Consider the following 24,624-nt stretch of genomic DNA (forward strand, 5'->3'; position numbering starts at 1 on the left):
CGCAGCCTCTGAGAGCAAGAGTCACATTGGGGTACCTGTGCTGTGTGCCTAAGGAATCCAGCAACCATGCATCAGTGCCCTAGCCCCACAAGGCTCTTGCAAGTTCTCAGGGCGCAGAAGGAAACATCACCCACACAACAATGTGGACATCACTACTTAGCAGATGGAGTGTTTGCATTTTTAAGAAATGGTGTGAAATTATTAAGTGAAATTAATCAAAGTGGAGAACTTCAGGCTGCTCTGGGGTAGGGAAGAGAGATTTTATTTATTTATTATCTACTCAGAGAGCCCTTTAAATATTCATATATTTGATATCAGCCTTTCAATATATCATCTTATTTGATTTTCACAAGAGTTTGAGAGAGGCTCTTAATCTTTGTTCTGTGTTCTGTGCTAGTCACTTGTATACCCGCCTCCTTTCTGCTTGAGCAGTTTTCAAGTGTTTTAGCCTCCAACTTCCACTAAACCTTGAACCATTATGTTGCTCTTTTCCTTTCCTAAATTTCTAGGCACTCTCTGTGTTGGCACTTTAAACTACCTAGCTGATATTTAATTTAGCCTCCTCAATACATTTAGTGGTTCTTTAACATTTAAGACCGAGATGTCTGGTTCTATTGTATTTCTCCTTGGTATTTAGTACGATGCTGAGCATTTAAGTTAATATTCATTGAGGTGAGGATTCCATAATTGTTCCTGTCCAGAATTGTTTGGTTCTTGTCAAGGAATAAATAAAAGTCTCGTAACTATTTCTGGACTCAACAGGAAAGGCCATACAGAAAAAAACTGAAGTTTTTCAGTAATGTAAAATTTTTTTCCAGATTTACTGAGGTATAATTGACAAATAAAATTGTAAAATATTTTAATATTTTGTATCACCTATAATTTCACATTTTCATTATGACTTTTAATGAAAAAAATTTACTGGTTCATAGATCTTTTATGCCATACTACCATGTCTTCACTTAATAAATTGCTTCAAGTATAAACAACTGGTATTAAATTTTGCAGTAGTGCCACTTAATCACAATCAGTCATCAGTCCTCTTGGGAATTTGTTTTAGAGCTGTTGACATTATTTTCATTGTTCAAGTTATTTTTTAATTACAGAAAAGAATAGATAGATAAAATAAACATACCATGGTACTGATTATGAAAACCCCTTATTTTCTTTTTCTGAATAACTACTTCCTTGAACAAGAACTGGAATTTCTTATTATTGCATATTATATTCTTACTGGTACAAATGTTTTCAAAGACCTTTTGTGAATGATGATTTGGATAAATTTGGGGGAGCAGGAACATTCTTTTGCTCATACAGTCTGTTGTTGGCATTTGTTTTGATGATGCAGTTGTTCATAGAATCTGTTCTTAGTGGGTGGGCATTCCTTAAGAGAATTTTAAAGTTTTCCTTCAGTGTATTTGATTTTGCTCTGTTGTTGCTCCCCTCGGTGTCTTTTCAGTGTTAGACATTGTGACAATAAGTGAACTGCTGTTCTTCTAAGTGGACAATGATACTGTCAGAGCATCAGGGAGAAAGAATGAAACAGAGTGGTAGTTATTAGGAGCAAAGGGTATGGAGTGGAGGTGTGCTGCCAGGCTGTGGGTAGACTTCACACACATTTGTGTAGAACATCCCCATGGCACCAAGCTGGATCACTAGGACAAGATAGGACGGCACCCAGAAAACTAAGGGAAGGGAAGTTAATTTTTTCAGCACTCAAGGGTAGAAGAATTATTATAGACTTTTTCACATACGTAACTCTGGTAAGGTAAGAATTGTATTTCAATCTTTTTTTTTTAATTGGGATATAATTGATTGACAGTGTTGTGTTAGTTTCAGGTGTACAGCAAAGTGAATCTGTAATAGAAATACATGTATCCACTCTTTTTTAGATTCTTTTCCCATGTAGGCCATTACACAGTATTGAATAGAGTTTTTTGTGCTGTACAGTAGGTCCTTATTAGTTATCTGTCTTATATACAGTAGTGTGTGTCAGTCCCAAATTGGAAGATTGGGATTGACACATACAGTCTTTATAAATTAGTAGAAATAGAAGATCAGAAAATTGAATCTGTGACAGTACTCGACTAAGAAATCGTTAATCTAGAATTTGGACCCCAGGTCTTGCTGCTTCCATAACTGTGTTGTTTTCTCTTTACTGCACTGTGAATGAGTAAGAAATCATAGGGAGGACAGGATAAGTCACAGGAAAAACAGTGAATGTTTCACAGAAGACAAGCATACAGATCTCTTCAGATATTCTTGAAAATTTTCCCAAGACAGTGAGGTTATCATAACACATTGGCTAAACGCTTATATTTTTAAACAGCATAATTATCTGTGAAACAGATATTACTGAAAGTAAACAGTCTGTTGTTTCAGGATTTCAAAGTTTCATGATGCCTTGACTGTGTCTTTCAATAGTTGACTACTAAAATCATGACATAAGCTTTTTTCTGTCTGTTCAATTTGACTGAGAAAGGACTAAAGTTTCAGAGTGCAGAAACTGTTTAAGGAAAAGGATGAGTCATAGTCGTCGACAATATCAACCATGGCGAATTGTGAAATCATTTATCTCCCACTTACTGTGTATTAGGAGACCCCTGGTAGCAAATATGCTCTCATTGCCATCCATCACCATGATAATAAGAGAATTTCTTTTGCTAAGCAATGTGCTTCTGGGGTGTAGAAAGCAAACATTTCCCCACTGGTGTTGTCTTTTTATACGCTTTATTATTGATTAATATTTATTTAATATTTTCATTATTTATTTGCTTCTAGTGTTACCCTTTTGTGCTGTGTTCCTCTCCCTCCCTCCCTCTCAGCCCTCAAAGTACTGGTGACCGGCTCCAGGAGGGCTTGGGCCCATTGTCCTCTGGCACTGCATACCTGCAGTCTTCAAAATAACATTTGTGACTTTTTTCCTCCTTCTGAACTGCCCTTCCCTTTTCATTTTAACCTGTTATAAATGCGAGGATGCGGAGTGGAAAGAGCAACCGGGACAGCTTTTTAAGATTTGCAAAGAGTGCCTGAGCTATGATTACCGTATTTGCAGGATCAGAAATTAATGAGCTTCAAGTACAAATTTAAATGTACTTGAAAAAACTGTCCCTCCAAATCTAGGACAATGACCATGTAATTTATTGTCCCAAGGGATAGTTTTGGTGTCTTTATGTATCTTGTTAGACAGGTGGATATAGTAAGTTAATATATGTATGCTAATGTGAAACTGTAGGGTAATATTTACCAGTAAATATAAATTAGAGGAATAACATCTTAATTCTAGTTTCATGTTATTTTAGCTAATTTAAACTTTCAAATACAGGCCTGAACTTTTCTAATTTCCTTTGACACTGAGAAATTGGTTCAAGCATGCTTGAATTTCAACAAGACTGCTGGGTAACTGAACCAAAGATTAGCTTGGCTTCCTTATTTACCCCAAGCAAAATCAGTCTCCTTGTGGTGATGGTGGGAGATAGGGATCAAGAGATGAGTAACTGCAGATGAATGAGCAGAAGTCAGGGTAGCTCAGTCACTTGGGTTTCTGGGGGGTTCTCTGTATTTGTGTTTTTTCCCTCCTCTCTTCACCAACCTACATTGGATATTATCAGTCTTCTATATTTTTGTTAATCTATAAAGTTAAACAGAATTTTTCACGGTTTTAATTTGCATTACAGGTAACATTTTAATGAAGCATCTCTCTCCCTGTGCAGATATAGATTCAGATTCATTGCATTGTCCTTTGTGGATGTATTTATAGCTCTGCTGGCAGTGAGCTGCTTGAAGTGCTATAGAGCTGTATGGTGTCCAGAGAATAGTTGAGCACTTTGATGAAGACTTGATTGCTTTTATTTACTTGAGGAAAAAATTAATGTCTGTTTTCTTTTTCTTTTCTCATCTATTTAGTTGCTGATCATCTGGGCTGTGATCCTCAAACACGGTTCTTTGTCCCTCCTAACATCAAACAGTGGATTGCCTTGCTGCAGAGGGGAAATTGCACCTTTAAAGAGAAAATATCACGGGCTGCTTTCCACAATGCAGTTGCTGTAGTCATCTACAATAATAAATCCAAAGAGGAGCCAGTCACCATGACTCATCCAGGTAAACAAAAAAAGGAAACTGTAGACTTTGTTTTTCTTCTGAGAAATGATTGCTTTATAGGTAGGAATTCTACCTCTTGCTCAAACCATATCATTTCCAACATAATTCAATGATTATATTTATTTTTGGTGTTGCCATTTCTTTGTTGAGATGCATGTCTTTTTTTCCTTTAGTTGAACTTTTTTCTTAAATAATGACCGTAAAAGCCTGTAAAACTTGCACTTATTAAGTAACTGGCTGTGACTGAATCCTTAGTCATTTTACATTTTACTTGATAACTTTGAAAAATAATATATTAGATTTAGAATCATTCATCCAAGTTATGTCATGGATTCTTAAGGATTACCTGTTTGAGAAGGATGCTTTTTATCTTATCAGGATAAATGTTGAAACTGACTTAGTAAGTATTATAATTACAGTAGTAATATTTCTTCATTTCTTGTGGAAGCATTTAGGATATTTCTAATGTACCTGTTTTAATAACAATAGTTGCAGTTTATTGAGCACTGCTGTATATATGGCAGGCACTATATGGCTATGAGCTTTTTTGGGTTTTAATAGAATTTATTTTTTAGAGCAATTTTATGTTCCCAGCAAAACCTGAGCTTTTTTCAGACTGGGTTTTTTCATTTAGTAATATGCATTTAGGTTTCCTCCATGTCTTTTCATGACTTAATAGCTCATTTCTTTTGAGTGCTGAATAATATTCCATTGTCTGGATATACCACAGTTTATCGAGTCACCTACTGAAGGACATCTTGGTTGCTACCAGGTTTTGGCAATTATGAATAAAGCCACTATAAACACTTGTGTGAAGGTTTTTATGTGGTCATAAGTTTCCAGCTCCCCTGGGTAAATACCAAGGAGCATGATTTCTGAGTTGTACGGTAAGAGGATGTTTCGTTTTGTAAGAAACAGTCAAACTGTCTTCCAGAGTGGCTGTACCATTTTGTATTCCCACCAGCAGTGAATGAGAGTTCCTGTTGCTCCACATCCTCACCAGCATTTAGTGTTATCAGTTTTTGTATCTTGGCTGTTGTAATAGGTTGTTTTAATTTATGTTTCTCTGATGACATATGATGTAGAGGAGCCCCCTTTTTATATATTTTCATAGCCAGTCCTCACCATAACCATGTATGGTACAGGTACTCTCCCACTTACAGACCAGGAGACTGAAGCAGGCAAGGGCCAGCAGAAGAGAAGCTTAGACAAAGGTTTTTTGATGGTCTTTCAGTTCACCAGTTCACTCTCTTAAAATTGAAACCTAGATAAACTTTCATTCTGCATTCATAAAACTTTTAAAGATTAATGACTTATTTAAAGAATTTTTTTTTTTTTTTTTTGGCTACGTTGGGTCTTCGTTGCTGCGTGCGGGCTTTCTCTAGTTGCAGCGAGCGGGAGCTACTCTTTATTGTGGTGTGCGGGCTTCTCATTGTGGTGGCTTCTCTTGTTGTGGAGCATGGGCTCTAGGCGCACGGGCTTCAGTAGCTGTGGTTCACAGGCTCTAGAGCACAGGCTCAGTTTTAGCACATGGGCTTAGTTGCTCCACGGCATGTGGGATCTTCCCGGACCAGGGCTCGAACCCGTGTCCCCTGCAGGAGGATTCTTAACCACTGTGCCACCCAGGAAGCCCAAGAATTAACATTTTAGTCATGTAGTTAATATTCACATAATCGATTTTAGACAGTTATCTTGCAAAGATCTCACCCTGATTGAGGGTCATTGATACTTTTGTGTGTATCTTGATAGGATAATGCAGACGGATTTAAATTTTATTGCTCTGACTTGTTTTCTTCCCTTCAAATTAAGAACTAAAATTTTTTTTGTTGTAATTGCAAAAGTAACACATGCTCATTGTAGAAAAACTGAAACTAAAGAAAAGTTGTAAAGAATAAAACAGAAAGAACGTGTGATTTTCACTATCCAGAGATCACTTTTCATTTCTTCAGGGAAACCAAAAGGAAATTAAGGGTCAGTCTGATTTTGCAGGACATCGTGTGTGGGAACACTGAATTCAAGACTGGTTTTTCAAACTTTCAGTTACCAGGGGTAAGGTGGGGGGATAAATTGGAAGATTGGGATTGACATATACACTACTATATATAAAATAGATAACTAATAAGGACTTACTGTGTGGCACAGGGAACTCTACTTAATACTCTGTAATGGCCTATATGGGAAAAGAATCTAAAAAAGAGTGGATATATGTATATGTATAACTGATTCACTTTGCTGTACACCTGAAACTAACACAACATTGTAAATCAACTATACTCCAATAAAAATTTTTTTTAAAAAAGACTGGTTTTTCTGCTTAGGTCTCAGAGCAGGTGACAGTTTGCTCTCCTCAGCTGCCTTAGAGGTAAGAAAAACTTTGAAATTTTGGACCTTATCGATTTCTTCTTACTGAAAACATGAAAAATGAACAGGGAGAAATTCAGCTGAGCATAATGTATTTTTCCTCCTCTGTGATGTTATTTTACATACACAGAACCACAGAGAAGTAGCGAGAATGAGAGTCTTTTAAGTATGAGAAGATCTGGGGATTATTAGAGAGGGAATTGAATTTTTTTAATGATTTTTGTTTAAAAAAGGAGGGAATTCTCTATAAATTAACATGGATTTCACATCTGTGATCCTTGAAATGTTAGTGTATCCAGATATGTTCCATAGATGACCCATGGAGAAAAAAGGTAAATGATAAGTTTTGGAAAATGCTTGAAAAGTATTCCACTATTAACCTAATAAACATAATGAGGTCTCTGAGAAGTCTTAAAGACTTGTTTTAATTGATTAACCTATGGTTTCCTAAATTTATTTGACCATGTAACTTTTATCACATTTTAGTATACAACAACAAAAACTAAGGAAATTTAGGGATAGAGTTTGAGGATATAGTCTTAGGAAATGGAACTTTTGTAAGGCAAATGGAATGTAAGAACAATAGGAAATGACTTTATGTTGTAATTAGATACACAGAAAATTAGAAAGAATAGTATGAGACAGTGACTTGATAACAATACTTTGGAGAGAAATTTAGCACCATCTGATATGTTAAAGAACTCACACATTGTGATCCAGTAATTTCACATCTAGATACGTGCTCTGGAATACTCTTCAAACTTTGATGTGAGTGTGGATCCCCTGGAAATTTTGTTAAAATACAGATTCTGATTCAGTAGGTCTGGGGTATAGCCTGAGATTCTGTATTTTTAATAAGTTTCCAGGTGAGGCTAATGCCACTGGCCCACAGATCTTGCTTTGAGAAATAGGTAAAGACAAGAAAACTAGGTTTTAGTCTCAGATTTTCCACTGACCTCCTCTGTGTTGTAGGCCACGTTGCCTACTGTGTGGGAAGACCTTTTTCGTCTCTAAATCTATTTCTCTGGAAGGCCATGAATCCCTATTATGTAGGATGACAACATAGAAAATCTTTATGCTCTGAGAACCACTTGTTTTCCTGGCTCATTAATGTGTCACTGCTTCTCTCTCCCTCCATAGAGCCCCTTCTTTTCCTGTTTCTACATGAGGTTCAAGGACCCTTCCATCAGAGTCACTAGATTCCCCCAGTGACCTATAACTCCACATCTCAAGGGGTAGACCCAAAGATCCATGCTTTAGTCCTCCCTTGCTCTCATGTCAATTCTATCCACCCTTCATTTAAGAAAAGAAAACTTTGTGCTATGCATTGTGACATGAACTAATACGAAATGGTAAGAGTTGAAAAAAAGACCCCTGGTCACACCCTCAGTGAGTTTACTATCCAAGGCCCCTGCAGTCTTCACGGTGTCTTTTTGTACCTCTTGACAGTACTGTCCTTTTGCTTTTATGTTGTCATCATTTGCATACTAGATGGGCAGTAGAGAGAAGACTGCCGGTTTCTTTAAGTTAAAGTTTGTGTCTTATCTTTCTATTCTCTGCAGTGGGCAGCAGAATACCTTGAACAAAATAAGTATGTGCTACATTGAAATGATTTCATGAAGACATTTAGCTTTGTTAAGGTTTCTTTCCATTTAAGGATATATTTTATAACTAATTTTTAAATTTCACATTGTTAAGTATAGGTATTTCATTTTCTTGCCTTGTTGATGATGTTTCAGGAGCTTGTTCATGTTTGTTCTAATGAATGCCCTTCATCTGGTGACTGAAGGACATCTTTTCTGGCGTAGTGTCCATGACATCAGTGACAGGAAAGACCGCTCAATTTGTGGTTTTATTTGTTACCTCTAGTTGGCAGAATAAGTTCTTTGTAGTGAACAGATATGTGGCAGTGTAAAGGGGGAAGTTATGGGCTCTTGGATAGTTTAAAATAATGCACATTAAAATAATACACATTTGTCTGAAAGTTAAGGATTTATTTTCCTGGTTTTTAAAAATTGATACAGACTTTACTGTTTAACAGTCATAAATTGTGTCAGATCGTTGTCAAATTGGAGGTTTCTTTTATAGTTTTATTTGTATGTCTGTAAGAATCTGTGGACATTTTTTTCATTGTTAATAGGAAGATGAAGTAATTTAGATAAACATGTAACCAAATAATAATGTTGCTTTTCTATCTTTATGTCAGTTAGCAGTATCAAATGCTGCTTATTGTTTCTTTGGCTGGTTGAATAGAATTAGTTAAATAGCTCTTCACCTTTTTCCCATCATATTCTCTTTTTTAAAAAAAAGTATATAGCTCTATATTTATTATCTAGCAATGAATAGAAAAAAAACATACTTTGTAAAATATAGAATAAATCACTTTGTGAATAGTAAAAATTCACACTTTATGAAAACAAATAAAGATAAATCACAAACATATTGCAAAATATCTTTAAATATCCATAATTTGGGGCCGCTTAGTGTCAATCTGTTATTTTATTCTAAAGGCCATCAAGAAAATGGGCTTTTAATAATATATATTATTAATATATAATAATACATTATAATATCAATATAATAGTCATTGTTTTAACTGTTTAAAGTTTTTAGGTTCTAATTGAATATGGATTTCATTACCTCAGAAAAGGTTGAGCTTGCATTAAATGTACTGCTATAACAGGAAACAGAGTCTTAATTGTATCTTTTGGCCTGAGTTTGCATATATCTCTTCTGTATCTTCCATATGATCCATCTACTTTTTCAAAAATTCATAATTATCAAGAAAAATCTGACACTGAAACATATAAGCAGTAGCTTTTAAAAAATAACAGCTTTTTGGGCTTCCCTGGTGGCGCAGTGGTTGAGAGTCCGCCTGCCGATGCAGGGGACACGGGTTCGTTCCTCGGTCTGGGAAGATCCCACAGGCCGCGGAGCAGCTGGGCCCGTGAACCATGGCTGCTGAGCCTGCACGTCCGGAGCCTGTGCTCCGCAACAGGAGAGGCCACAACAGTGAGAGGCCCGCGTACCGCAAAACAAACAAACAAACAGCTTTTTAAAAAAATGACTGCTGATGATTCTGTTTAAAAACTTTTCTTATAAGCTCTAAATTTGTCCTTTATTTCTCTGAAAGTGGAGAGTCCCTCCCTCTGCCAGATACTTAAGACAACTTATCTTCTAGCCTACCTGTCTAACACGGACATTGCAGGCTCAGCATCCTGAGTAAATTGTTTGGACTCATCACTTAATTTGCCTTTTTTAAATTAATTAATTTATTTATTGGCTGAGTTTGGTCTTTGTTGCTGCGTGGGCTTTCTCTAGTTGCAGCGAGTGGGGGCTTTTCTTCATTGTGGTGCGTGGACTTCTCATTGTGGTGGCTTCTCTTGTTGCAGAGCACAGGCTCTAGGCTTGCGGGCTTCAGTAGTTGTGGCTCACGGGCTTAGTTGCTCCGTGGCATGTGGGATCTTCCTGGACCAGGGCTCGAACCTGTGGTCCCCTGCATTGGCAGGCAGATTCTTAACCACTGCGCCACCAGGGAAGCCCCTTGATTTGCCTTTTTATCTTGCCTGTGCTTATCCTTTCCTCTCCAGCAACAGAAGAGGAAGAAGCTAAAATAATGTAAAGGATCTGCATGGGGTTTAGAATACTGGCTTAGAAATCAGTTCCATAGGTTACAGGACAAAAGACATTTTTTACTTGGTTGCTGTTCATATGATGATGACCTGGATTTACAGCAAGCTCAGAATTAGTCCCACAGGCACAGCTGCTAAGGAAGATGATGCAGCCTGGCTGCATGTGTCAGAGGTATGGTGAGGCTACTTATGCCTTAATTGATGCCTTACAGTGCTCCTCAATTCAGGTTTTTCAGGGGGTGGGATGTGAATCATATCGGGGCAGGATATTTCTTTGCTCTGCAGAACTGTCCTTTGTATTTACAGAATGTTTAGCCTCCCAGGCCCATTCCTACTAAATGCCAGAGGCACCCCACCATGTTTGTAACAATATAAAATCCCCCAGAGTTTCTAGAGAGTCTCTCCCTAGGAGGGCTTTTCTACCTACTGTCAAATTCTAAGTCTACAGAGCCTTTAGAGGAGGAATGAAGAGAGATCCTTTGTTGGTGAGGGTAATGGCAACAGAAAAACTGATGAAGGGAAAAGTGACAGGCTTTTATATTTACTCACATATAAGCATTTCTGGTGTTCTTTTTTTCTTTCTACAGTTACAAGTTCCATCTGGTGTCATTTCCCTTTCAATACAGATAATTTTTTTTCATCATTTCTTGCAGTGCAGATCTACTGTGATGAATTCTCTCATCATTCATTTACCTGAAAGTGTCTTTTTTTGCCATCATTTTTCAAGGACATAGATACAGAATCCTGGATTTCAGCACTTTAAAAGTGTTGTTTGTTTTCTAGCCTTCTTTTTTTCTGATGAGTTGTTCCCTTTTATAGAATGACTCTTTCTAAAAATAAACCTTTTAGAACAGATTTACATTTACAGAAAAATTGCAAAGATAGTACAAATAATTCACATAGACCCTGCACCCAGTTTCTCTTATAATTAACATCTTACTTTAGTATGGTACATTTGTTATACTTAATGAACCAATATTGGTACATTATTATTAACTAAAGGCCATACTTTATTGAGATTTCTTTAGTTTTTATCTAATGTCCTTTTTTAGTTCCAGGATCCCATCCAGGATATCACATTACATTTGGTCATTGTGTCTCCTTAGGCTCCTCTTGGTTATGACAGTTTTTTGAGGACTACTGTTCAGGTATTTTGTAGAATGTCCTTCAGTGGGATTTGTTTGTTTTTCTTATGATTAGACTGAGGATATGGGTTTGGGGAGGAAGACTACAGAGGTAAAGTGTCATTCTCATCATATCATATCATGTACTACCCATATGAGTGATCACTGTTGATGTTGACCTTGACCACCTGGCTGTTTGTCAGGCTTCTCCACTATAAAGTTTTTCTTTTAGGACTTCTTTAGTGGTCCAGTGGTTAAGAATCCGCCTTCCAGTGCAGGGGATGCAGATTCAATCCCTGGTCGGGAAGCTAAGATCCCACATGCCGTGGGGCAACTAAGCCCACGCGCCGCAACTGCTGAGCCCACACGCCACAACTAGAGAGCCTCTGTGCTGCAACTACAGAGCCCACGCGCTCTGGAGGCCGCATGCCACAACTAGAGAAAAGCCTGTGTGCCACAACGAAAAGATCCTGTGTGCCACAACTAAGACCTGATGCAGCCAAAACAAATTATAATAATAAAATAAATAAATAAAGTTTCTCTTTTCTCTCTTCCATGCAACACTCTTCAGGAGGTCATTGTGCACAGCCCACACTTAAGGAGTGGGGAGTTAGGCTTCCCCTCCTTAGGGTAAAGTATTACGTATTTACTTGGAATTATTTCATCTGGATGATTCATCTCTTCTCTCTTTATAATTTATTCAGTCATTTATATGTATCAGTATGGACTCATGGATATTTATTTTATACTTTGTATTGTAATACAGTGTTACTTATTTTTTTGATCAAATTATTTCAGCTTTGGCCATTGAGAGTTCTTTCAGTTGACTCCTGTGTCCTTTGACATGTTGCCATTACCATGGGTGTTGGTTTTTTGTTTGTTTTGCTTTTTTGAGGACTTCCTTCTTTTCTGGTTCTGTAAGATGCTCCAGGATCATCTTGTATATATTTCCTGTCCCAGTCCTAGAATCAGCCATTTCTCTGAGGAACCCTAGTTTCCAGTTATTGGAGAATCATACTAGAAACCAAGCTCTGGGTATTAGGTGTACTTGTTACTACTAAGGTTCTGCTTCTGGGCCTTCCCAGTTGACAGAGCAAGGAAATATATGTGTGTATACTAATACCTGTATATGCACATATCTATAAATATTTCTACATATAACCATTTGCATCTATATTAAGCTAAGAATAAGTTCATACTTAGGTCTCCAACTCTAATCCATTACATTCTAATCCATTACATTACATAGATCATTCTAATTTTCTCTCTTTGCTTATCTGTAAACTCCCACTCCAAAAGCGAGAAACCTGGCTGACACCAACCACCATCCATTTTCTTAATTGTTCAGTTCACTGAGCTCTCAGACTTAGAAGTTCTTAAACGTAAGTAACATATTGTAAGGCCTTTGGAGTGCTGGTGCTTGGTGTGAAAGCTAATGTAAATTACTTTCTTCTCAACTTAAATCTTCCCTGGCTGGAATGCCTAACTGTGTACTTAACTTTTCTTTCTCCACTCATTAAAAATTTTTTATCAAGAACTTGTACCTAATCAAACTTATAAGCTTTTATACAGCAAAGGAAACCATAAACAAAATGAAAAGGCAACCTATAGACTGGGAGAAAATATTTGCAAGTGGTTCAACTGACAAGGGCTTAATTTCCAAAATATACAAACAGCTCATATAGCTCAATATCAAAAAACAAACAACCCAATTGAAAAATGGGCAGAAGACCTAAAGAGACATTTCTCCAGAAAAGCCATACAGATGGCCACTAGGCATATGAGAAGATGCTCATCATCACTAATTATTAGAGAAATGCAAATCAAAACTACAGTGAGGTACCACTTCACACTGGTCAGATGGCCATCATTAAAAAGTTTACAAATAATAAATGCTGGAGAGGGTGTGCAGAAAAGGGAACCGCTTACACTGTTGGTGAGAATGTAAATTGGTGCAGCCACTATGGAAAACAGTATGGAGGTTCCTCAAAAAACTAAAAATAGAATTGCCATATGATCCAGCAAACCCCACTTCTGAGCATATATAAAGACAAAACTATAATTCAAAAAGATAGATGCACCCCTATGTTCATAGCAGCACTATTCACAATAGCCAAGACATGGAAACAACCTAAATTTCCATCAATAGATGAATGGATAAAGAAGATGTGGTATATATATACAATGGAATATTACTTGGCCATAAAAAAGAATGAAATAATGCCATTTGTAGCAACACTGATGGATCTAGAGATTAATATACTAAGGGAAGTAAGTCAGAAAGAGAAAGAAATACCATATGATATCACTTAACATGTGTAATCTAAAATGTGTCACAAATGAACATATCTATGAAACAGAGACAGAGAACAGACTTGTGGTTGCCAAGGGGGAGGGGGTATGGAGGAGGGAAGGACTGGGAGTTTGGGATTAGTAGATGCAAACTGTTATATACAGGATGGATAAACAACAAGGTCCTACTACTGTATAGCACTGGGAACTGTATTCAGTATCCTGTGATAAACCATAATGGGAAAGAATATGTGTACATATAGCTGAATCACTTTGCTATACAGCAGAAATTAACACAACATTTTAAATCAACTATACTTCAATAAAATTTTTTTAAATTGAAAAAAACTTATAAGAAAACAAATATAAGTATCTTAACTTGAAAATGACACAAAACTAGGTGGATCTTGGAACATATAACAACAAAAAGAAAGTATTCATTAGGTCAGCCTGCAAATAGGTTTAAAAAAAGTTAGTAACAAGGTTTTGTGGAGACGTGGCTTAAGTAACAGCTCAAGTGGAGGACAGCTGGGAACCTTCAATCATGTAAGCTCAGCATATGCTAACATGTGCCATGGCTGCTAAAAAAATATATTGAAGGCTTGGCCTGTATCCTTGTGAACATAATATTCAGATGAAGGAAGACATTAGTCTCATACTGCTCTTGATATCGGAAGTATTCATTCTTTGTTGAAAGAATTGAAAAAGACATTGAAAAATGATGTCCAAAAAAAGAACAGGATGGAAAAAGTCTATAAACGTGTTTTATCAAACACAGTTTGGAATTTGAGCATCAAAATGAATAATGATAGTATTTTAGACCATTAAGTAAAAAAAAAAAATAGTAACTATGATTTCATACTGATCTAAAAAGTAAAATAAATTGAAAGTTTGATGAGGAATGGAATACTTACCTGGTCTCGAAATACCTCCCTACAGAATATTTAATAATTACTAGGGGAAAAAGAGTAACTTCACAGTGGAAATGCCTGGAGGACATCTCTTTTACAAAATGATCAAAGTAAATGTCACCAGTAATGGGAAATATCAAAACTGCGCCACCTGGGAGTATTCACTGAAAAGAGCACAGCATCACTTCTGTGATGTTACTGCCAGAGGTATATGACCTGAGTCTAGCCACAAGGAAACACCAGATAAATCCAGAATGAGGGACATTATACAAAATAACTGGGCTGTAGACTTCAAAAGTGTCAAGGTCGTGAACATCAAGCAAAGTCTGAGAGACTATTCCAGACTGATGGAGACTAATGAGACATGACAGTTAAATGCAATACATGGCTCTCATCTGGGCCGCTATAAAGGACATTATTGGGAAATTGAGTAAATTGAATGGACTCTTAGATTAGTAATGTATCAGTGTTAATTTCTTGATTTTGATGGTTGTACTCTGTTTATAAATGGTTTTTTGTTTGTAGAATACACACTAAATATTTGGGGGTAATGTGGCATCATGCTGGTAACTTACTCTTGAATGATTTGGGGGAAAGGTTTTTATATGATATTTCTAACTTGTAAATGTTAGATTCTTTAAAAAATCTTTTAAAAAAGAATAATTAGGGACTTTGTGAATAATTAGTATGGAGAAAAGATTGAGGTGGAGCCCCAGGGAAGATGTCTTTGACTATCAGAAGGACTGTGTGTAGAAGAGGAATTTTCATTGATTCTAGAAGGTGTTTCTTATATTTGATGGCATCTTACAGTTTATTGACAGGATACAGTGATGATGCACCTTACAGTTGATGGTATTTTACACCATCAGTAAGTGAAATACAGTTTATTCAGTGGTGCTTCCAAGAGCCATGAATGGGCACTTAGGAATCAAGATTTTAGTTATAAAAAAGACCTTTCTAATACTTAAAACTACCCATGAACAGAACCAGTTACCTACAAAGAGTCAGTAATTTATAGGGTGTTACTGTATTATGTTGAAGATGACCCCTAAGAGCTCTTCTAACTAAAAGATTTGATGACTCTCTCAGTGTCTGGTGATGTCTTCCTAATTACTTTCCTACCTTTCTGCCTCTCTACATGAAGGAAGAAAGTGGCTTTCTTTTCCATGCTGGTCTTTCCTCCTGCCATCTTTTCTTTTTTATGATGTAGAGATTACCTGATGAACGCATATAGGCAGGAGATAGTATAAGAAAAGAAACTGACATTTGAGTGCTGGGCATTGAGCCTTTGCTCCACTTGTGTGATGTTGAAGAACTTCCTACTCAAGGAATAAAAGAACAAGGATTCAGTAGACGCTTGTTCTTTTTGAGGACAAACTACAGTCGAGGATCATCAGGAATTATCAAGCAACTCTGGAATCGCTCGGTGGCTCACACATGGAGCTCCTGTATGTCAGCCTCGGGGCAGGAGGTTTAGGTTCAAACTTCAGCACAATTTCAAGTTAGTCAGTGTTGTGAACCTTGTGGGCATCAGCTGTATACCCATGGTGCTGGCATTTTCTTGAATCAGTACAGCTGCTCTCAAACCAGTGCACTTCCACAATGACAAAACTTCACCTTTCATTCTCTTGCTCCACACCCTGTGTCCCTCCTTTATCACAGTCATTCACTTCCCTGCCTGTCACTTCTCAGAGGCCTTGACTCCTGACAGACTTACCCACACATGGTCCTGCAATCATCCTGGCCAACTTCAGAATCCTTGTGGAGAGTGAACACCCAAACCTAAAATTCTTTCCTCAGATCCTTTGACCATTCCACCTCACCAGGAACCTAGGCCTCATTATTTCCTGGAATTTTTATATTCTGGAGTCTCAACTCCAGTGTCCTGTTCTCCGACTATTGCTTCTTTTTCTCTCCCTCTCCTGTCATTTGGGTTTGTTGAAGCTTCCTGTTCCTTGGGCTCTCTCTGTTTTCTCCCACTTATCCTCCTCCACACTTCACACTTGCATTCTACTTAGATCACAAGCCACTATTTCAGTCACTTTGACAGCTTCATTTGGTTAAGAAGTGTCTACCATCACATGACTATCAGTTACCTTTAGGTCCATTTGCCTCCCAAAATGCCCTGAGTGTCAAGGAGTTTGAATTTTATTTAGTTGATGGAAGGGACACATGAAAGTCTTTGAACAGAGGAATGACATGACAGATGTGTTTTAGAAAAACCACTGACAAATCTCAGTAGGAGATATATAATTGATATAACCTGTCATCCACATTGATCAGAATTACTGCTGTATTCATTTCATAATAGAATGTAACATCTTCTTTTCTCCCTTGAATTCTTTTAAGGGGTCAGTGAAGACACAAGTGAATATACTACGTTTGAATAAGTGAAAGTATTGTAGATTAACATCTGAGAAGGACTTAAGTCAGTGGAAGTGAGAGTTAAGAGAAGCCCTCAGATCATAAGTGAGCAGATTCATTGAGGCACAAGCACACAGGGCTCAGCCAGTCTGTGCAATGTGACTGGTAGGTTAGTACAGAAAATCCCTGACCTACACCTACCTTTTCCTTCAGCAGCAGCCATTCTAGACCTTTAAAGAAATTTTGATCTCTTTCACTTACAATATATGGTGTTCTACTTTACATATAAAGAGGTCATTGAATTCTATAGGAATAGCTGATGCCACTATCAGAAGTTATAAAAGTATCATTGCAGACACTTAATGTGGGAATGCAGCATTCCCCTGAGCTATTTTTTATGGGAAATTTCCTAAAATTATTTAAGAGCTTTAAAATTCCTTAAAACATTGGCAGCTGATTTGAACTTAACAAACAAGTTCATCTATTAAGGCATAAAACCTCTGCTAAATGGGATTTTGCAGGTAAGCTTATAGTACAAAAGTGAAAGAGCTTATAGTAAAAGTACTTTCTGCACTTGTGGCCTAGTGCCTCAAACAGTTCATTTGCTCTTTTCCTGTATCTGCCTTTCTAGAGTTAAAGTATCAGCTGCCCGGCTGAATTGGGCTTGCCCTGAGAGTCATTCTCAGGAGCGGGGTGACGAAGACAGTTGAGGGGAGAGGATGGTGATTTCTGATACTTCCCAACTGCGGGGACTCCCTGAGCTGAAGCTCAAATCCTCTTGGAAGCCAGGAGGATTGTGTTGGTCGGCAGATACCTGAGTGTTTCCCAAGGTGGTGGGAGAAATTAGAATAGGAGTTCCAAAATATTGTGGTGGGGGCTTTGTGGTTTCCTCCAAAGAATGCCTTCCTCTGCTTTTCATGAGTAATAATAATACAAGTAGAATAAGCTCAGTAAACTGTAGCATTTATTGAGCATCGGCCATGAAGCCTGCAGGTAATATCATTTTTTGAAAGAAGAAACTGAAGTTTAGAGAGGTTAAGTATCATGCTGGAATTTGAACTTAGACATCCTGACTTCAGAGCCCAAAGGAGGTTAATTCTGAGGTTCATTTTTTGGCCCCTGAAAATGGATTTTGTAGTCAGGATTATAGCAGCATTACCATATTTTTCCACTTACCCTTTTTTCCCATTAAAAAATAGAAGTGCTAAGTGTTGCGGGGAGGGGGACTCATTTTTACGGAAAAAAATGCCAACCCAGAAGTTCTGTTTATTTAGTAGGAAAAAAAGATAAGTAGAAAAATATTGAGTACAGAACCACTTTACAAAATGTAGAAGAAATCATAGTGTTAGAAAAATCACCATTTTGCAAACACTATTATAATAACTGATTCAGGTGGGCATTATTGGGTGCTCAGAGCATTGAATGAAAGATTATTATTAGCCAAGTGATAAAATTCACCTTCATCAATAAAGGTAAAACCCAACATATGCTTCCTGATGTAGCATACTAGAAGGACATACCGTCACCTGTGTAGCATTCCTACCAAAAATGTTTACTTTGGAGACCTAATCATGAGGAAACAATCAGACAGATCCAGGTTGAGGGACATTTTTAAAACATATTGCCTGGACTCATCAAAAAAGTTAATGTTGTGAATGACCAAAAGGGACTGAGGAACCTGTTTTAGATCAGAAGAGACTAACAAGAAGAGACAACTAAGCACAGTACCCACATCCTGATTAGGTACTGGGTACTCAACTAACCTAAACAGTTCTCAGAGTCATTATTAGAATCAGAAGTATTTTGAATGTGGACTGTATGTTGCAGAACAACGTCATATCAGAGTTCAGTTTCTTGAGTATGATAAATGAACTGTGTCCTTGTTCTTAGGAGATAATACTGAAGTATTTAAGAAGGAAATGTCATGATGTTTGCAACTTATTCTCAATTGGTTCAGCAAAAATAAATACAGAAAAGGTGAAGTGTTACCAGTTGACAGATCTAATATAAAATTCATGAGTGTTCATATAGTATTGAAATTATACTGTAGGCTTGAAAATTCTCAAAAGAAGAATAGAATTGTTTAGTAAAGTAGGCATACTCAAGCAGAGGAAACAGATTCACATTAAAGAATAACAATGGAGAAAGTTTTCAGTAAAATAGGTGAAATCAGGTATCGCAACTAGGTTTTTACTTAATCGGCATCTCTGGCAAATTAATCCTGGCTGCTGGGCATGTTGAAATGCATGGGATTCTGAGGCCATATTCATCATTTATTAGTATTGTTTGCCAAGGGCTTCAGATGTGAGAGTGGTGATGAATGTTCCAAATATTTGTCATCTTTCCTTGAATGTTCACATCGTTACAGTCTAACTAGTTCTTAACTCTTTATCAGTCACTACTTGATCTAACCCTGATTTTATCCTGAGCTTACATATTCTCTGGCATTAATATCCTCCCCCCACCCCACCCCACCCCAGAAGCTGGGCCAAGGCTTCACAGTCTTTAAAAGTGAAGTGTCTGAGCCAATCCTTAAATTAAGTTCTTTGAGCCCAGATCACCTTTTATGGGTGGGGAATGAGGAAGTCTGTGAACCTCTCCTGAAATTAGAAGGGGGTGCCCTACTATCAGATTCTCTAAGGGATTTACGACCTAAAATGGTTGAGACTAATGCCTTTGCTGGTATTCTGATGATCTGCTGTAATTATTTTTCACTTTGTTTGACCAGCAGTGTTTTAGTCTCCTTTCCTGTCACTCTTCCCAGTCTCCTCCACTGTAGTAGCATCATGAGACTACCTGTGTTTGGCTCCTCTCTCTAGTCCCTTTAAAATTGTCCTTTGCTCTTTGAGAGTAGATGCAGTTTTCATGTAATCAAGAGCAGGTGTAAAGGAAAAAGCACTCTTGTGTGTCTCTTTTACTACTCACACAGAAAACTTCACTTCCGACACTTCTGGTCACCAAATGTTTGTGGGGGTTTCCCCATACCAAGCAATTTTCAGCAACACTAGCTGCGTGTCCTGTAATTCAATTTGATTCTGACACTATCTGCCTGGGGTTAGCCTCAGATCCCACAAGTTAAGGGCTCAGTCCCACAAGACATCCCACCCCCCACACCACCGCTTCAGAAGCCAGTTGCAAGTCCCACGTTGTCACCAGTACTTCTGACCCACTAGCTGTAAGTTGAGGTTCCCACAACCCCCTCCTCCGGTCCAAAAATTTGTTAGAATGGCTCACAGAGCTCAGGGGAAAACTTACATTTACTGATTCATTATAAAGGATATAATAAAGAATACAGGTGAAAACGTACATAGGGCAAGGTGTGTGAGAAGGGGCTCTCTGGCATGCCATCCTCTCACCACCTCCATGTGTTCACCAATGTGGACGCCCTCTGACCTCCATACTTTGGCATTTTTATGCAGGCTTCACGTCTGTAGTCCCTCTCCCTCCCCAGAGGATTGAGGGGTGGGGCTGAAAGGTCCAAGCTTCTCATCATGGCTTGGTCTCTCTGGTGACCTGCCTGCATCCTGCAGCTATCCAGGAGCCCGGCAAGATTCACCTCATTAGAACAAAGACACTCCCATCACCCAGGGAATTCCAAGGCTTTTAGGAGCTCTGTGTCAGGAACCAAGGTCACAGACCTAATATTAGAACAAAAGATGCTCCTAGTGCTGTCACTTAGGAAGTTGCAAGGGTTTTAGGAGCTTTGTCCCAGGAACCAGGGACAGAGACCAATATGTATCTTTTCTACTATTTCACAGCAGATAATTTTCCACTCTCCTTGCAAAGTGAACATTAAGGAGCCTTGATGATAGGATATGCTCAATAAATACTGTTGAAGGCATGGTTGAAATAATTAAATGCTTCTTCTCCCAAACAGCTTTCCAGTTGAAATTAGGTGGTGCTCATTTAGTGTTGTTTGAATGAATGACATTACATGGATTGGTTCCCTTGGCTACCTGTGCAGCTTTCCCACCTCCTTTTCCAGCTTGAGTCTTCAAGAGGGAGCCTCAGAACTGATTTCTAAAACCATTTGTACCTGGTGTGATTATAAAGCAATGAGACTGATTGTCATGTGTTGTTTGTGGGATCCGTCTCAGTTACTTTATAGCCATACCTGGTATCTTATACTGCAGATCATTGCCTGTTGAACAACATTTTAAAAGCACTTAAGGTTTCTAAATGGAAATTTTAAATGGTTTAGCATCGTTTTATGATTTTTTTTCTGACTTATCAGAACTCTTACTTCAGAAAGATAATTAGAGTTAACTTTGTTGCTTGCTTTAATTTTGCAGTTTTCTTTCTGTTTTTGGATTTTTAATCAGTATTCTGATAAACTGCTGATAAATTCTGATGAAATGACTGGCACAATTTTGAATAAGGTTATACAAAGGTGTATGTTCCATTGGGTTAAACTTTTCATAAAACTTTTTATTATTAAATTTCTTTTCAGTTGTATATGGTCTTTTGACTGCACATTGTACAAGGTAGTCCTTTTAGTTAAATATGATAAATGAAACATATAAACTAAATATTTAGTAGTAGTAGTAGTCATTGAAGCCTTCGAAAGGGCAAGTTTGGGGGGTTTTGATTTTGTTTTGGTGGTTTACATTTATATGCACAAACTTTATTCAAATTTAAGTAAATGGTTATAATTTTCTCTTTCCCAAAATAAAATGTCTGTTCTCCTTCCTTTGACCCCCACAGTCTCGGGGCTCTTTGAAGAAGGCCTATTGTAAAAGTTGCATGTTGCCACAGGCAGCTTCACCTTATGAAAGGATGATCACTGACAGCTGGATTGGTGATAGAAAGGCTTCCCTTTTTGCTTAAAAGAAAGTGGTAAATTATTCCCTTTCTGGAGAAGGAAAGGGATAGAAATTTCATGCTGTGCATAGGAGAGAGAGTCACTTGCCTTTACTGTATTACTGCTTATGTAATTGAAAGAACTGGTCGACTAGGAGAGCAACTTACAAACATCCTTATAAGTAACTTAGTTAGTGGCTGTAGCAGAACCTCTGGACAGCTGTTAGAAGCAGCAAATATTTTGATGCCAGACTAGTCCAGAGTTTTAAAGTTTGGGCATTTCTCAGGAAGGGTTTGATTTCCACAAGATTTCTGGGGTAAATGAAAAAGGAACCTTCCTCCAGTCTGATCTACATATAGGATCAAAGTTAGTTTCAACTGTTATTGATTAAAGATACCACCATTTGGCATTTTGCTGTTGGAACTCTATTATCAGATTTGTGTCCTAAGTCAGTGAAATTATAAAACTGTATATCCTGTACTTCTGCTTCTTTCTATTCCTTGTGCTAGTTCTACACACAATAGGTGCTCCATAAACATTTGTAAGAAAAATTAATGTAAAAAGTACCAATTTTTGTACTATAAATGCTTTTCCACCTTTTTATAAGGAGTTGGGACTCTCAAAAGAACATTTTAAGATGGAAAAAGTTTTACAGTGAAAACCTGCCATGATTTTATCACATGTCTATTGCTGTATAATACAATGCTGTGTACCATCTTTCGTTACATTTGGCTGATTTAATAATCTGTTTTTTAAATATAGTTGTAAGATAAATTACTATGGTTCTTAACACTGCAATCATTTTATGCTTTAAGTGTGTTTAAGTCTTAAGTAGTACACAAGTTTCTGTTCCCACTTGGTGCCAGCATACCTAACTGCAACTTCATTTCATTTGAAAAGTTGAATCTGAAAACCCTTGCCATTAGCAAAAATTACAGTAGTTTTGCTAAGTAGCATTTTTATATATTGGATGTTCTATAAATTTTAAATGTCACTTGAGTATATATATTTATTTTACATTACAGGCACTGGAGATATTATTGCTGTCATGATTACAGAATTGAGGGGTAAGGATATTTTGAGTTACCTGGAGAAAAACATCTCTGTACAAATGACAATAGCAGTTGGAACTCGAATGCCGCCAAAGAACTTCAGCCGTGGCTCTCTAGTCTTCGTGTCAATATCCTTTATTGTTTTGATGATTATTTCTTCAGCATGGCTTATATTCTACTTCATTCAGAAGATCAGGTACACAAATGCCCGGGACAGGAACCAGGTGAGCTACCAGTACTCTATATTGATTGATGCTTACTGGCCATAATTCATAGACATCTGTTGTAATCATACATAATATGAATATTTTTTCATTAAAAAAAGTGGTAACCCTCAGTCATTTTAATATGTTGAAAACATATCTACACAAGTATTTTAAGGATATTTGAAATACCTAAATGGATAAATTATTAAATTTACAGTGATCACTTGGAATATTCCAGGTAAATGGTTAGCTTAATATCATAGTGTGATCTAGCTAATTCTGGTAATTTGAAGAAATATTACAAAGTTGCAGTTTTAAGCTGGTAACATCTGTTGTCAGTGGCAGGGGAGTTGGAAGGGTGGGGGAGGGAGACTTTTCACTATATATATTTTTGTTCCATGTGAAATTTTTTTCCTATGTGAATTTTGAACTATGTATTACCTATTCAGAAAAAATAAATTAAAAATAAATTATCTGTCCTATTTAAGCTTAGCCATGGGGCAGTGATGAGGTGGGGAAGGACCAATAGAAGAGATATATCTAGATAGTCATCCTAGAAATTCCATTGACCAGCGCAGTGAATTTCAGATGAATGAACAAAGACACAGAAAAGACAATATACTGCCCTGTAGTAAAGAGCTTGCAGATGGTTTTCTGTGAGTTTATTACTTAGTTTGTTTGATGTGCTATATATAGAATATCTACCCTGGAGCCAGGTTTGAGGTATTAGGTCCCATTACCAGTCCTATGCTTTTCTAGGACACTAAGAAGTAAATTGCTTGGAGAGTGGTTTGAAGACAATTTTTATATAACACCATCCTCTCCTCAGAGTACATCTAAGTCCCCATGGAGGGGTGTGAAATTTTCATCCTTCCTCATTCTAGTGAAAAGAGCACAGACTTTGGTGTGGAGTTCAAATCCTAACCTTACCACCAGTTTGCCCTTGTCCCTCTTGCACAGTTTTTTTAGCTTCTCAACTTGTTTCTGCATCTGAAAATATGTATAAAATATCTGAAAACTATAATTTATTGAACATTTGTGTGCCAGGCTCTGTGCATCATCCTGTACATCTTTAAAATTTTTATCATGATAATTTTTATTATTTATAATTTCAGGCTTACAGAAAGTTGCAAGAGTAATATAAAGTATTTCCTTGCCCAAATTCTCCAACTGTTAACATTTTACCATACTTCCTTTTTTAACCATTTGAAAGTAAGTTTGAGATAAGATGCCCCTTTACCCTTAAGTACTTCATTGTGTACTTTCTAAAAAGCAAGAACATTCTCTTATATAACCACAGTGTATGATTATCAAAATAATGAAATTAACATCATTATCTGATCTATAGACCTTTTCTAAGTTTTGTGAAATTATCTTAATAATGTCCTTTATAGCAAAGAAAACCCTGGACTGATCCAGTCAAATTGTATGTTGTGTTCAGTTGTCACGTCTCTTTTAATCTGTTTCATGACATTGACATTATTGAAGAGTACAGGCCAGTTGTTTTGGATTTGAGCTTGTCTGATGTCTGATGTTCCTTCATGATTAGATCCAGGTTATGTGCATTTTTGTCAGGAATACCAGTCCTTTACATTTGTTAGTTTTTTATTTTGAGATAGGTGTCATTTCACATACGTTTATGAGAAATAATACAGAGAGATCCCAAATACCCTTCACCCATTTTCTCCCAGTGGTAAAATCTTGCATAACTATAGTAAATATCACAACCAGGATATCAACATTGATACAATCCACTGATCTTATTCAGATTTCTCCAGTT

General features: G+C 37.2%; 1 protein-coding gene across 1 annotated transcript in view; it reads left to right on the forward strand.

Annotated features, from left to right (window-relative positions):
* The window catches only part of RNF130 (ring finger protein 130), a 101,303-nt gene that overhangs the window by 26,984 nt on the left and 49,695 nt on the right, over window positions 1-24,624 (forward strand). Inside the window, exons 3-4 of the mRNA XM_024765028.1 lie at window positions 3,907-4,101; window positions 22,612-22,862. Of these exons, the coding sequence (XP_024620796.1) occupies window positions 3,907-4,101; window positions 22,612-22,862 (446 nt within the window). The remainder of the gene's footprint in view (window positions 1-3,906; window positions 4,102-22,611; window positions 22,863-24,624) is intronic.

The sequence above is a fragment of the Neophocaena asiaeorientalis genome, unplaced genomic scaffold (assembly GCF_003031525.2).
Source record: "Neophocaena asiaeorientalis asiaeorientalis breed wild unplaced genomic scaffold, Neophocaena_asiaeorientalis_V1.1 scaffold241, whole genome shotgun sequence".
NCBI lineage: Eukaryota > Metazoa > Chordata > Mammalia > Artiodactyla > Phocoenidae > Neophocaena > Neophocaena asiaeorientalis.